At 32.8% G+C, this 16,574-nt stretch overlaps 1 protein-coding gene across 1 annotated transcript; it reads right to left on the reverse strand.

The window, feature by feature from the left end:
• Positions 1–9,381: 9,381 nt before the first annotated feature.
• Positions 9,382–10,896, reverse strand: LOC136224843 (stemmadenine O-acetyltransferase-like). Its single transcript, XM_066013270.1, has one exon. The coding sequence runs from the start codon at positions 10,805–10,807 to the stop codon at positions 9,461–9,463; it is 1,347 nt and encodes a 448-aa protein (XP_065869342.1). The 5' UTR covers positions 10,808–10,896; the 3' UTR covers positions 9,382–9,460.
• Between the last annotated feature and the right edge of the window lie 5,678 nt (positions 10,897–16,574).

Raw genomic sequence — 16,574 nt, forward strand, 5'->3', positions numbered from 1 at the left:
AACTAGATGTAAATTATATCTAAAAATAAAAGATTTACGTAAATTTCAAAGGTTTTACGTAAAACTCTAATTTTCATAAGGTTTGCGGATTTTTTCTCCTAAAATGACAAGGTTACGTAAATTTAGTCAAACCTTACATAAATTATGTCTAAAAATAAAAGGTTTACGTAAAATATATAGGTTTTATGTAAAACTCTACTCTCACAAGGTTTGTGAATTTTTTTCTCCTAAAGTAAAAAGGTTACGTAAATTTAGTCAAACTATATGTAAACTATATCTGAAAATAAAATATTTACGTAAAGTTCAAAGGTTTTACGTAAAAGTCTAATTTTCACAATATTTGCGGATTATTTCTCCTAAAATAACAAGGTTTCGTAAATTTAGTCAAACATTACGAAAATTATGTGTAAAAATAAAAGATTTACGTAAAATTCATAGGTTTTACGTAATACTCTATTTTCACAAGGTTTGTGGATTTTTCTCATAAAGTAAAAGGGTTACGTAAATTTAGTCAAACATTACGTAAATTAAGTGTCAAATAAAATATTTATATAAATTTCAAAGGTTTTACGTAAAACTCTAATTTTCACAATGTTTGTGGATTTTTCTCCTAAAGTAAAAGGGTTACGTAAATTTAGTCAAATCTTACGTAAATTATGTCTAAAAATAAGAGATTTACGTAAAATTCATAGGTTTTACGTAAAACTCTATTTTCACTAGGTTTGTGAATTTTTTTCTCCTAAACTAAAAAGGATACTTAAGTTTAGTCAAACTATACGTAAATTGTATCTAAAAATAAACTATTTACGTAAAGTTCAAAGGTTTTACGTAAAACTCTATTTTCATAAGGTTTGTGGATTTTTTTTTCTAAAGTAAAAGGGTTACGTAAATTTAGTCAAATCTTACATAAATTATATCTAAAAATAAAAGATTTTGGTAAAATTCATAGGTTTTACGTAAAACTCTATTTTCACAAGGTATGTGAGTTTTCTTCTCCTAAAATAAAAAGGTTACGTAAATTTAGTCAAAATATATGTAAATTATATCTAAAAATAAAATATTTACGTAAAATTCATAGGTTTTATGTAAAATTCTATTTTCACAAGGTTTGTGAATTTTTTTATCCTAAAATAAAAAGGTTACGTAAATTTGGTCAAACTACACGTAAATTATATCTAAAAATAAAAGATTTACGTAAAATATATAGGTTTTACGTAAAACTCTACTTTCACAAGGTTTGTGATTTTTTTCCCCTAAAATAAAAAGGTTACGTAAATTTAGTGAAACTATATGTAAATTATACCTAAAAATAAGATATTTACGTAAAGTTCAAAGGTTTTACGTAAAAGTCTAATTTTCACAATGTTTGTGGATTTTTTCTCCTAGAATAACAAGGTTACGTAAATTTAGTCAAACATTACGAAAATTATGTGTAAAAATAAGAGATTTACGTAAAATTCATAGGTTTTACGTAAAACTCTATTTTCATAAGGTTTGTGAATTTTTTTCTTCTAAAATAAAAAGGTTACCTAAATTTAGTTAACCTATACGTAAATTATATCTAAAAATAAAATATTTACGTAAATTTCAAAGGTTTTACGTAAAAGTCTAATTTTCACAATGTTTGTGGATTTTTCTCATAAAGTAAAAGGGTTACATAAATTTAGTCAAACATTACGTAAATTAAGTGTAAAAATAAAAGATTTACGTAAAATTCATAGGTTTTACGTAAAACTCTATTTTCACAAGGTTTGTGAATTTTTTTCTCCTAAAATAAAAAGGTTACGTAAATTTACTCAAACTATACGTAAATTATGTCTAAAAATAAAAGATTTACGTAAATTTCAAATGTTTTACATAAAACTCTATTTTTCACAATGTTTGTGGACTTTTTTATAATAAAATAACAATTTTACGTAAATTTAGTCTAATTTTACTTAAGTTATATCTAAAAATAAAAGGTTTACGTAAAATTCAAAGGTTTTACGTTTATCTCTAATTTTCACAAAATTTGTGGATTTTTGTTATAAAATAACAAGGTTACGTAAATTTAATCAAATTTTACGTAAATTATGTCTAAAAATAAAGGATTTACGTAAAATTCACTTGAAAAATTATATCTAAAATTTTCAATTCACTTGAAAAATTTATCTAACATGTCGTGCATGTGTCTATTTTAATGATTGTTATTACCTTAATTCACTTACATACAAACAATTAACATTCCATACCAAAACCTTCCATTAATTCTGACTCTTAATTTGACATTTTTGTTAGATGGAAGGACAAAACAATAAATCAAATAGGCAATTCACTACAAAAAAAAAAGGTTTTTACCGACGATTTTATTTCAATTTAGGACGTTTAACTGTCTCTATATTTTTACCTGGTTTTCATAACCGTCGAAAAAGTGTTGTAATTACCACTGTTGCTATATTACCGTTGGTTTTTCTCAGACATCGGGATAAGGTGTTTTTAGAGACGTTTTCCTAAATGCGGTTTAAACCGCCTCTATAATGATTTTCAAACGCTTCAAGAAAAGATTTACAAACACAAATGTCGTCCGTAATCCGTTTGTAATTCGTGTAACCATCGGTAATCAACTTTATACTTTTCGGACGAAAATTTTCTGTCGCTAACGTTTTTTAAGGTCATGTCATCTGTTACGACGAAACTGGATTGCTGGTCAATAATGATAAAAATTGTTTTTTTTAGATTATAAGATGTTGTCATTGGTAGCAAATAAGCTTATGTCATTCAAAAACTCTTAGTACAATCAAAAATTTATTTAAAAACTACAAAGATCTTTTTGTCTTGAGAGATATACTCGACCTTTTCTCTTCGTAAAAGGAACACAACCTACCTATCATCATCTATTTGTACTGTACTGTACTAGTTTCATTTCTTTGGTTAACTACATTTTACCTGTGCACCACATCTCTCCATCTCGGTCTGGGTTAGAATTCCTTCAATTTTTACCATAGAAGAATTTAAAATATCTGGAAGAATAAAGTGGTTGATCCATCACCAAATGATCTCAGATCTGCAGGTTTCACCAACGCCATGCACAACTGGAACATTCTCTCTCTTTCAAACCTGAAATCAGAATGTCACTAAGCAAAATGATACTAACAACGAAACATAAAAGAATATTATTAACTAACCATTCTGATACACAATCTTCACAAAATATGTGTTTACAGCAAAGTAGAATAGGAGCATGCATCTTCTCTTGGAATATATGAAACAACATGGTACTCAAGCTTTTGAGAGACTCATTAACAAGGTGCGTGTTAGACATCTTTTTAATCCGATTAATTAGTTCGAGGTTGTTCAAGCAGTTTTTAAATGGTTTCTCTTCAATTTAAGTTTGTTGTCTTTACTAACTTTAGATATCTAGCTTATACGGCTTGTAACTTTATCACTCAAATGAACCTTTAATTTGTAAACATGTGTTTTTCTATATTAATAATTCAATATATGATTCTTAAGGAATTAAATAACCATAAAAAAAGTACTGTTTCTTTTAACATAACTTAGCTTAACACATTGATATGAAGCTGTAAAACAAAGACACATGTCAAAGAACTTTGCTTATTTAAAAAAGGGTTAAGGTTAACATAACTTAGTTTATATAATCATTTGTCTGTCACCATTGAACAGGTTACCTGGAGCCGATTCATTTGGTGGGCTTACATTCCTCCTTCACGATCATCCTCGAGTTGGAAGATTATTAACGGCTCTATTGCTACTCACGATCACTTGCATTCGCGCGGCATTCAATTCCCCTCTAGGTGCGAATTGTGTCAGTTGAATTCTGAATCTAGAGAGCATTTGTTTCTGTGTTGTCCATTTGCAGCAAGCCTTTGGTTGGATTTAGGCTCTTTGTTTGGGGTTCATATGGATGTAAATCTTCCCTTTGATCTTTTTGTGGAGGCTATTGTGCAGCTGCAATTCAGCAAATTCATCTCGGGTTTGTGGAAGCTGGCTGCTACATCGTGTTTCTGGCTTATTTGGTCCTGCAGGAACGCAGCTGTCTTTAATGGAGAGCGCCCTTCAATCCAAATGGCCATCCGGATCAGCATCAGGGAAGGGAGCTCCGGCGTCCCTGGTTATCGAGGTTCTGCTGCCACCGATCGAGACATTGTGGAGAGGCTTATTATCCCGGACCGTCCCCCACCGGCACCAAATATTATTTCCGTCCGCTGGTCCCCTCCGCCTAGAGATTGGATTAAAGTCCACACGGACGGAGCGGCTCTAGGGGCACCGGGTTTTGGGGGTGCAGGTGGTATTTTTAGGAACTGCAGGGGTTTCGCGAAAGGAAGCTTCGCTTTTCCGTTACATGATACTTTTATCTACCTAGCCGAGTTGAAGGCTGTGATTTTTGCTGTAGACTGTGCTTGGGAAAGACAGTGGTCGAAATTATGGATTGAATCGGACTCGGTTTATGTTGTTAATTTGATGAAGAACAAATCGCTTGGGGTTCCATGGTCCGTTCGACAGGATTGGCTAAAATGTTTAAGCCAATGTGCTTCCATGGAGGTGGTCACAACGCATATCTATCGCGAAGGTAACCGCGCGGCTGACGCGCTAGCCCGTCATGGCACTACCTGCTCCAGTCTCCTTTGGTGGAATCCGACGCCTCAGTTCTGTGCTGATTTTATTTCTGATGATGCTTGTAATTTAGTTCAGTTTCGTTTTCGTTAATCCTTATTCTTGTAAACTCTATTCTTTTTATTAATTTATTCTTTGGGTTGGTCCTCTTGGTGGTCGGGGGTGCCAACATAGTTGGGATGTCCGTAAACCAAGCTGGCCTTTCCCAATTTCATTAAAAAAAAGGGTTAAGGTGCAAAAATACCCCTAACGTTTTGGGCCAGGAGCAATTTTACCCTTAACGTCTAAAATGGTGCAATTTTGCCCCTAACGTTTGTAGCCAAGAGCAATTTTTCCCCTAACGTTTGTAGCCAAGAGCAATTTTACTCCTAACGTTAGTAATTTGAGTCAATTTAAGACACTATTATAAAACACATATATTTTCATTCAGTATTTTGCACCAATTGCATATCAATTCATTCTAAAAAAATGATTTCATGTTTTTTATAATTTAATAATAGAATTGGAGATTAATATTTATAAATTCGGTGAATTGTTTGAAATTTTTTTTTCTCTAATTCGTACAAAGACAGTATATTTCTTTATTTTTTTTATTTTTTTTCACATCCCAACATATGTTTATGATTTGTTACTGATAAAATAACGTACATGTGAAGTGTAGATGATAAGATTCATGTCCGAGAAGATAGTTTGATGAATTATTTCTGAACTTGATCCAATTTATCAACATTAGGGGTAAAATTGCTCTTGGCTACAAACGTTAGGGGTAAAATTGCACCATTTTGGACGTTAGGGGTAAAATTGCTCCTGACTCAAAATGTTAGGGGTATTTTTGCACCTTAACCCTTTAAAAAATAAAGAACATTAAATGATTTGTAAAGGGACAAAGTATCACAGTAACAACAATACAAGCTAAATTTCCAACAGACTTGTGAATTAATAGAAACAAGAGGAAAATTTGGGAGTTAATTTACCTCCTTGATAATTCTGAGTCCCCTTTCGTTAGCAGTATTTTCAATTATTGGGACCACAAGCTCATCATAATAACCGTGACCTAGAATTGATAATCTCCATGTCATTAATCTGGAAAATAAAAGAGAACCCATAAGAGAAAAAAGTGTACATTACCATGTTTATGCTTGCATATGTGCTTAGCCATGTTATAGCAGTATGCATGAGAGAATAAAAGAAATTAAAAAGAGGACATGATAAATCTAAATTCCTCTGTTAACATAATTTTCAGATTCATATGCTGCATCTGAATTTCAACCGATAGTGGAAATATTTTTTCACATTTGCATGTCGGCAATATTTCACATATCAAACTATTGTAGTGTTGAATGCAGTAATATCTACTCATAAAAAAAGAACAAATTCATGACAGAGAGATCTACAAGGACTCTTAGGAAGTCTTTCAGCTTAAAATATATAGTTAGATATTCTTGCATTAAAAGGGCAATACTTTAGTCTAGTGTTAATGTAAGCAGAGCATAGCACCATTAAGCATATTCTTCATGCACAATGAACATTTTCGAATCATTAATTCATTTCAACATCAAAATTAATTCACTTCAACATCAGAAACTAACCATTTCATCACATTATGCACCAAGGAAACACCATAAATTTGTAATCTGAGGGTCTTTTCACAGGAAAAAGCCTTGCACATATATGTATATAGTATGAAATTATTTTAAAATTGAAGCTACCTAGCTGCACATTTGATCAGCCATGAAAAAATCAACCATTACAACCTGCAGAGACAGTATATATGCTGTTTAGTTAAGCTTGTGAAACTAGGTAATTCCTTATCAAAATCGGATTTCTTTATCATCAATATGATCGGCAGAAAATATAGGTATTTGCTTGTGCGACTTTACAAAATATAATATTAATGTAGAACCTTATCTAACTTCAACTACATTAGACCGTTGTTGCTACTATTTACCTTTTGTTGAATCAGCTAGAAGTGGTTTTGATCCTGTTTCAGTAAGAAATGTCTAAGCCAGAAGCAGTGTTGAACAAGAACGAGAGAGACTGAGACTGAGTATTGAGGAGCAAAAGGAAACCCATCAAAAAACTTCGACCACGACAGGCAAACAGAGAACGGTGAAAGGGAAATGGAGAAAAGCGAAAGGTAAGTTTAACGAACGGTGATCGGAAGTCTAACGAACGGGATCGGGAGTTTGGCGAGCTAACAATTTGAGACTGGAATACAGGAGATATGAAGTTAAGAATGTGTTATGGATTAGGGATTACAACGCCTATATAACCTGTGGATTTATATTAGTCAGGGCCAATTAATATTCTGGGCTTTTTTAGTTGATCCCATAAGACAGTTTATAAAACCGTTGTTACAAAAGTGTTGTTAAAAGCCTGTTTTTTTGTCGTGATTCATTATTCCAGTAGCAGAAAATTATTATAATCATGCATGCCCATGCGCTATTCCTCGTATATTATCATCATCATGCTTAAATAATTCTCAAACACTGATATTAAAGTAATTTATTTTTGGGTATAAACTACCATCGTGTTAATCCTATGCTTCATGCCCTTTATAATTATAGTAAAGCATTGTAAAAAGTAGAAAAAAAACAACAACTAAGAAACTACCTTAATTAGTTACTATTCATATTTAGTCTATAACTACAACTAAGCTAACCACATGAATATAACTAGAACTAAGCTAACCACAAACATAGTTTCATCAGGCCCTATGGAGAACCTTATAATACCCTCAGAGTTTCAGAAATTTGCTTAAGTTCTAGCATTTGGTCTTCTAAAGCTAGGGGTGAATATCTGGCCTACTGCTTCAAGTGCCGACACGTTCCAGTTCTCCACATGTCTAACAACCTGTCAAATTGAACGCTTGCTACACATTATTAATTTGCAAAAATAACTTGTAATTTTTTTTTTGTCAAATTAGCATAGCTATGTTTTTTCTATGAACCATTACATATGATTCTGTCAATAGTTTGAATTTTCTTGTTTGTTAGGGGTATTATTTATTTTGCTAGGAGTTAATAACAACTCAGTCAAAGAGAGTTCTAACCTCATAACACATAAATTAAGAGGTCCAGCTTCTTCTTTTAGTTTATAATTGCCCCCTTCAAATAGAAGTAAGGTTACAAGTGAAAGCTTTGTGCTCAAGATGAAGTTCAATCTGAGGCACACCAGTATGAATTTGATAACAAAAGTACATAAATGTGGTGTGAATTTGGTACGTTCAATTGACAGTATAAATGAGAAGCACCATCATACAACAAAAAATTAGGATGTGTGCTGGCAACAACTAATGCATTTAATTAAGCTTAAACATATTGCAAACTGATTTAGCATTGGTAGTCAAGTAGGATTCAAAGACAGTTTCATAACAATTGAGTTTTAAAAATTAGCAGAGGACTTTTGATTCCACAATCCTATTTTTCACAACACAATATTAGATCAATACATAAAAATCATTCAACTGCTCATTACTACAGCAAACTCAAAATTGTAGTAAAATAACCAAGGCTTATTGTTTTGTATCTTAATTAGATGAAGGGGTTAAAAGCTTACCAGAATTATGAAAGGGCCAAACAATTCCATCGATACAATCTGGCTTCACAGAGGCGAGTTCAAGTAAGAAATCATAGATACTTGTTTGATGAAGCCCATGAACAGGCATCCTTCAATCTCTAGATACCTCTCCAATTCAAAGATTTCGAGCATCAATTTCAATTGGCAAAAGATTTTTAGGAAAGCTAATCCTAACGAGGTTCAAACAAAAGAAGAAGAATTTCAATCATAAGTTATCGAATTCAGATTTAAAATTGGAAATGAAACTTACCAGAATTATGGAAGCCCAAAAGATGCGATTGAATTACGAGTTGGAGGATCAATTTCAAAATAGAAGCTAAACCCAACAAGATTCATATAAAATAAAAGAATTTCAAGATGGATGAGTTTGGCGGTAGAGTTAAATTTAGAAGATGGAGGTCAGTTGGGTTGAGGAGAGAGTTGAGAAGAGCAATTGATGAAGATCGAAGAATTAGGGAAGGAGTTGAGGAGGAGTACAGAACGATGTCTACTTTTGTATGAATAAAGTTGGAGAAAAGAAGGTAACCGGAACAGTAAGTCAACAAGTTAAATTCCTCTAAAACGTTTACAAAATATTGAATGGTTCAGATCTATTCCAGTTACAATGAAGGTTAAATCCAACAAAGCACTCCTTACTTTGTTTATTAACAAAGTAAGGATAGCCTGCACCTTATTTTATTACTAACAAAGTTAAACAATCTGCCAAAATGTAAATGTTTAAGTCTTTCAAATACAACACAAAAAAATAAATCCTAAATTGTTTACTATGTTATTAAAACAGTTATAAACAATCTCTCAAAATGTACAAAACTATTTCAGTTTATTCAAAAACTTTATTTGAAAGATTCGCAATCGAATTACTGTCAAATCAATGTATTTAAATTTTCACTTTTTTTATTAAACAAGAGTTTAGGTAAGGATAGGCTACCCACTCCTAAGGACACGGTAAACCACAACCTCTACCAATAAGGTTTAAATTTTGACCAAGTGAGTTTCAGTTAGATAGAAGTAAAATTGATCTTGCTTTGGGGATTCCATGGAAGAAGATTTATTAAAAGTTACTGATTTGGTGGCTGGTTTTGGGACTAAGCTTCAGTGACAATTAAATTCTACATTTTCTGAAGAGACTGAACAGAGGACTGATTTGTTGGTAAATATAATTTTTTTTCTTCTATTTAAAACAGAACAGGTTTCAATATATGTCAAATTGAAAAATCATAGGCTCAAACTACACAAATGGAAAAGATCATGCCAAAAATCAATCAAATTAGATCCGGCTCAGAAATTCTTCATTTTCAAAAGAATTTGCAAAATTAAGAAACTCAGGATCATATTCAAAAACATCCATGGTGGTCTTTTCTAATGTGATCCATGCCTCAAATGCATTGCTTCTTCTTCTTCCCATATCTATAAGAATAACATCATTTGAATCCAAACTCATCTCTCCAAATACTCCAATCCAAACAGGCTCCCCCCATCCAAAATCAATCTCACTTGTACCTAAAGAATTCCAACTTGCACAGGTAAACACATGAGGATTATTCTCCCTAGAAGCCTCTACAAGCTCATCTGTGTCTCTTAAAATGGCTGCACAACCTTCATCACCTGTCATAGTTTTTACATATTCACTATTGATTTTTCCTACACTTTCCTTTAATAAACTCACCAGTTTCTTCATCTCCATCTCTCTCCCGTCAGGATTATACCTTGCATATGACTGCAAAACGAGGTTTCCCATCGAATATCTCGACATTGGTGGCTTCGTTAGTCTTCTGATGTTTACCGATTGAATCATAACAGACGGCCGAAGAGAAGAACCTGATATTCTATTGCAAGCGTTCATAGTGCATTTCCATATGAAAGCAGTTAATGCTTGAACTCGACTTGGATTCTCTACGAACTCACTTCTTCCTTTTGTCCTCAAGGCAGCTACTGCATTCGCATCGAACACGAATCGCCTTGTCTTGCACCTGCGTTCACCGAACCAAATGCCATCCATCAATGATGTATAGTGGGAAGGCAATGATTTCTGCGGTGGAAACATCGACGAAGCCTCCATTATGTTAGGTTGTATGAGGTTTTTATATTCGCTGCTCGAATTCGCTGCCCAAGTCTTCAAGAAGGCACTGGTAGTTATTCCATCCATGATCTTGTGGCCGAAACACAGGCCGATAGCAATGCTGCCGCAGTCGAAAACATTCACTTGCACAGCTAGTTGTGGTATTGTTCGATCAAGTTGTCCATAGAAATTTTGGTATGGAAGGAACCAATTTAACATTTCAATTGGAGGATGTCGAAGGAAATCGGACAAATGACCCTTGACTCGAGCTTCGAAACAAGGAACACCCGCGTCGAAGTTGTCGATAATAAGGTTGTCTTTCACTCTTCCTGATAAAGGGTAGTAGAGATTTAGAGTGTTGGAGAGTGACCATTTTAGTTGAGCTGTGATTTGGGTGGTGTTGAGATGAAAATTCTTAGTGTTGTAGAAGAAAATGAAAGGAGTATAAGTATTGGGTATAAGCTGGTCTAAAAGGCAAAGATTGAAAGGTTTCAGATGATGAACATGTGAAGAAGATGGTCTTATGATTTCTACTGATACAACTGAAACTTCCATTTCAATGTTGAATCAGAAACAAATGCTAAAATATTTAGAGAGAGCAACATAATAGAGAAAACACATATGACATTGTTTAATTAAGGAAGTTATCCCTATAGAGCCTATATATAAGAGAAACCAAAATAATTTGGTTTCGGTATGGATATTATAATTGTTGTAGGCTCATTGCTGCCCATGTCATTAATTATTTTTTAGTGTCATAATGGTTGTAGGCACCACCATTGCTGCCCATCTCATTAATTATTAAAACAATCTTGCTTACACTTTGATTGAATCCTCTCTTGCTATATTATTTGGTGTTAAGTGGTTAATCATGTCACTTTACGAATTACTTCATCCAAAGTACAGAATCTATTTGAGTTGGAAAAGATGGTTTCTTTCTTCATCCTAGCCTAATACTGAAATAGAATCAAACGGCCACGAAATAAACCATGAACTCCCCAAGTCCTAATTTGTAGAAACGCATCTAAAACAATTTTCTTCCCATTAAACTTGATGATTGAGGGCGAGCCTTGGCGTAACAGTAAACGTTGTTGTCGTGTAACCAAGAGGTCACAGGTTCGAGTCTTAGGAGCGGTCTCTTAATTGCCAAATAAATTGGCAAAGGGAAGGCTTGCTCCAATACACCCTTGTGGTGGGATCCCTCCCCGGACCCTCGCTCAGCGGGGACGCGTAATGCACCGGGCCGCCTTTTTTTTTAAACTGGATGATGATTGAAATCAAAGGACTTGCAAGTAATAATACATGTATTAATACATGTGAAAAATGAGATTTGTGGCCTCTCGAAGCTATTGTAGGACCATGTTAACATAATTAAATTGGTGAGAGATTAATATGATTCGACCTTAACTATCCCTTTGAGTTGGTTAAATTGGTTTCATGATAAAGTATCAGTGCCTCTTGACCAAACGGTTGAGGGTTCACGTCTTGGCAGTTTCATCGTTAGTTTTCTCATGTTTTGTTTATGTTGTAAATTATGTATTAAAATAATAATGTTGTTTTGGTTTTTCTTTTTTTTTTAATAAATTTGAGGCTTAAATATATAACGGATAAATGTAGTTTAGAATAACTTGAAATAAGTCAACATACTCTATATCATTAGATCTTTTTGATGGTATATTATAAGCTTAAAACAGACGAGTGATGAATGAGAAATTGACAAAGTGAACCACTTGACATGGTTTAAAAAGTAATTAAGCTTCCAAATCCCACATAGAAAAAAAATGAGATTTTCCACTAGTTTATAAGTAAAGTCTTTTACAAACCTTTTACTAATTACTAGGGGTAGGCTCTGTCACAGGTAAGAGTGTATTCGAAGCACCACCAGGTTAGAAGTGCACCGGTACCATGTGAAAAACAGTGAGTTAGCGACCGAATTGTCGGTCGCTAACGTGTTTTCGCGACCGAATTTGCGTCTTTTAGCAACCAGATGAGTTCGGTCCCTAAGTAGCATGTTGCTAATTTCTGCAACCGGAATTCCTATCTGCGATCGCTAATTTCAACATTTGTTAATATTGCTAATTTGTAGAACTAAGTAGCATGAGTAAAATGTGTAACATTGCTAATTTGCAGAAGCGTGGCTAAAACAATTTTCTTCCAATTAAACTTGATGATGATTGAAATCAAAGGGGATGACTTGCAAGTAATAATACATGTATTAGTACATGTGAAAAATGAGATTTGTGGCCTCTGCAAGCTATTGTAGGACCATGTTAACATAATTAAGTAAAAGAGTTAGATTGTTTTGTGGTAGAAAATTTAGTGTCAGAATCTCCGCATAAATTGGGTCCTAGAGTAATATATGTATTTGTGAGAGATTAATATGATTCTATCTTAACTATCCGTTTGATTTGGTTAAATTTGTTTCATGATAAGGTGACAGAGCCTCTTAACCAAACGGTCGAGAGTTCGAGTCTTAGCAATCTCATCATTAGTTTTCTCATGTTTTGTTTATGTTGTAAATTGTGTATTAAAATAATAATATTGTTTTTGTATTTTTTTGGGTTAATTACAAATAACTACCCTATGGTTTTGCCAATTTGCGATATGGTACCTGTGGTATTTGTTTTTGCAAATACAACCATATGGTTACAAAATTTTACATATTCTTTACTTTGCCAAATTTGTCTGATAACGAACTCAAAATAAAAAATTTCAAGAATTAAACTTGTTTGGTATCATATTTATTATGGAACCATATTCTTAATTTTTCAAAATCATCATTTTTGGAGTGTTCTCTCTCTAAACATTATCTTTCTCTCTTATAAAAAACAACACCTAAATGACCTCAAACCTAAAAAGTTGAAGAATTAAAGTTGCTTAAAATATCATTTAACTCTTGAAATTTTTTTATTTCGAAGTCGTTATCGGTCAGATTCTGACAAAGTGAACTAAAATGCAAAATTTTGCAAACTACAGGGTTGCGTTTGCAAAAAGAAATATCATATGTAAAGGTTTGCGAATCTGCCAAACCATATGGTAGTTATTTGTAATTAACCATTTTTTAAATAAATTTGAGGCTTAAATATATAACGGATAAATGTAGTTTAGAATAACTTTAAATAGGTCAACATGCTCTATGTCATGAGATCTTTTTGATGGTATATTATAATCTTACAACTCACGAGTGATGAGAAATTGACAGAGTGAACCATTTGACATGGTTTAAAAAGAAATTAAGTTTCCACATACCACATAGAAAAGAAATGAGATTTTCCACTAGTTTATAAGTAAAGTCTTTTACAAACCTTTTACCAATTACTAGGGGGAAGACTCTCTCACACGCAAAGGTGCATCCAAAGCACCACCGGATTAGGAGTGTGAAGGATTTGAAGCGGAAGCATGTTGGTATTTAGGAACGAATTTCAAAAAAATTTCCTAAACAAATAATCAGTGTGATCCAATCACTCTGATAAACAGTCAAACTTTCGATGTCTGACATCAAATCCTTAACCAAGATCATTAAGTTCTTCAATAATCAAATTGATATTTATACTACGAGATTGGAAAAATACCTCTTGTAGATTCCAATCGGGTATTAAAGCTTCTCTAGTGGTGAAGCCTCTAGTCAGTCCACTAAGTCGATTAGATCAAGCCTTGCAGAAATTGATTAATCTTGCTCAAAATCGAAAACTGATTCCGAATATGATTTTCTGAACCGAAAACGTATATATCATATTATTCCTTCTTATCTATACATATATATCAAAATTTGATATATATGTATACTTTGTTTCAATCCAAGTGGATTGAAACAAAGCATGCACTAGGACACGTCCTAGTGCATGTTATAATATATATATATATATATAAAATAATAATAATATAATATTAATATAATAATAAATTAATTATAATTAATTATATTATTATTAATATATAATATATATAATAATAATAATTAATTAATAATTTAATTAATTACTATTATATCCTTTATTCCAACAGTCACTTGACTATTGTATTTGGAAAAAGCCATCAATTTAAATTGAACAAGAATAATAATTTATAATTTCCTCAATTGAATATCAAACAGTGTTAGAATGTTTTGTCAATCCCATTGACATATTCAATTGTATCAATCCATTAATTAAAACACTTTTAATTAATCAATTGAACTAAAGCTTAATACAAACAACTTGTATGTGTGTGACTTTCTTGGTTCATAACTGGCATTAGAGGCATAGCACTAACTCTTAGTAAGTATATCAGGAATCCAATTTCTTATACTATAAGTGTATCCTATATAAGTTTAGCTTATATATACTTATAGTCCTCTAAAGGTCATGATCTCCAGCTAACACACTGCGCCATGACGTCCCAACTAAAGAATGAAGTTACTTAAAGTAAATTCATAATTAAACTAATTATGAACCATCGATCATAATTTCAATGCACTAAAGTCCTTTCATTAAAAAATCCCAATCTTGACTTGAGCCACAAACCGTCAAGCTCTAACCGTCAAGATATTAAGAAATAGTGATTATGTCTTTGATAAAATAAGACTCTTATCAAAGAACCATTCTTTGATACTTATCTCGTTAGATGAGTCTTATTGTCCTGGCCAGGAACTCATTCCATCAAAAAACCAATCAATAACTATCTTAGGATTTATTTCTATTTACTTAGAATAATGAATCCTCTATTAGCAAGCTCTTGTTACACTACACAACTAACTATAGCGATTCACTGTCGATTACCAGAATTAAGATCCCAGTACAAGGCATGAACAAACTATAATTACCTATGCAAGAACAACTAAGTTTCCTCAAGTCAAAGGACTATATGCACTATTATGACCTAGATAATAATTATGTTGACTAGGAGTAAACCTTTGTGCAATTATTATCTAACGTCACAGTTCGACCATTCACCTCTTTGAATGTCAACATATTTATTCTGATATCAACATATCAAACAGAATGAGATTTTCTGTTTTTGATTAATATCTCATACTAATCGAGAAAATAAACAGAGGTGATAGCCTAAGGATAGATGAGTGTCCAATTCATTATCCACCGACTATGAACATTTAAGATTATTATTTCACCAAAGAAATATATCCCATTATTATTAACTCTTAATAATATTATTTCTTTGTAAATAATCGTTGGACTAATATATATTCATTAAGTAATTAAACAATACAAATAATTACACATGAATACATATTTTATTAACTGCCATTTGGATACAAAATTCACACTGTATAATATAAAAAAGGAATGGCCTAGGACATACAACACTTACAATCTCCCACTAGCACTAGAGCCATTCAGTACAATATTTAAGACCTATCTTCTCAAGATGACGGTCTAACTGTGATTGAGTCATTGGCTTAGTAAATGGATCAGCTGGATTATCAGCTGATGCTATTTTCTGCACCGAGATATCTCCTCGTCCAACAATCTCTCTGATTAAGTGATACCGCCTAAGCACGTGTTTGAAGTTCTTGTGAGACCTTGGTTCCTTGGATTGTGCAATAGCTTTATTGTTATCACAATACAAAGGGATTGGACTAACAATAGAAGGAACCACACCAAGTTCGGTGATAAAGTTCTTCAACCACACTGCTTTTTTAGCGGCACTTGAGGCAGCAATATATTCAGCCTCAGTAGTGGAATCAGCTACATTATCTTGTTTAGAACTCTTCCAAACAACTACAGCTCCATTACATGTAAAGACATATCCTGACGTGGATATAAGCTTCGCCTTATCTGATTGAAAGCTAGAATTTATAAAGCCTTCAATTAACATATCACCTCCTCCATATGTTAAGATCATATCTTTAGTTCTTTTCAAGTACTTAAAGATAGCATTAACAGCAATCTAGTGAGCCATACCTGTATTTGATTGATATCTGCTTGTTAGACTGACAGCAAATGCAATGTCTGGCCTTGTACACAACATAGCATACATTAGACTTCCTATAGCAGAAGCATAAGGAATCTTCGCCATTTCTGCTCTCTCCGCTGGAGTCTTAGGTGATTGCTCCGTGGAGATTTGCAAACCATGTCTAACAGGTATCAATCCTCTTTTGGAGTCTTCCATTTTAAATCTCTTTAGAATTTTCTCCAAATAGAGTTTTTGAGATAGCCCTAATATTCTTTTAGCTCTATTCCTATAAAGCTTAATTCCAAGAATATAGGCGGCTTCTCCCAAATCTTTCATAGAGAAGGTGGAGGATAACCAGACCTTAACATTAGTTAGCATACCAATGTCATTCCCAATTAACAGAATATCATCAACATACAAGACAAGGAAA

Source organism: Euphorbia lathyris, chromosome 3 (assembly GCF_963576675.1).
Source record: "Euphorbia lathyris chromosome 3, ddEupLath1.1, whole genome shotgun sequence".
Taxonomy (NCBI): domain Eukaryota; kingdom Viridiplantae; phylum Streptophyta; class Magnoliopsida; order Malpighiales; family Euphorbiaceae; genus Euphorbia; species Euphorbia lathyris.

Excerpts from the sequence above, each read along its gene's own strand:
- LOC136224843 (XM_066013270.1), bottom strand. The coding sequence starts at position 10,807 with ATGGAAGTTTCAGTTGTATCAGTAGAAATCATAAGACCATCTTCTTCA.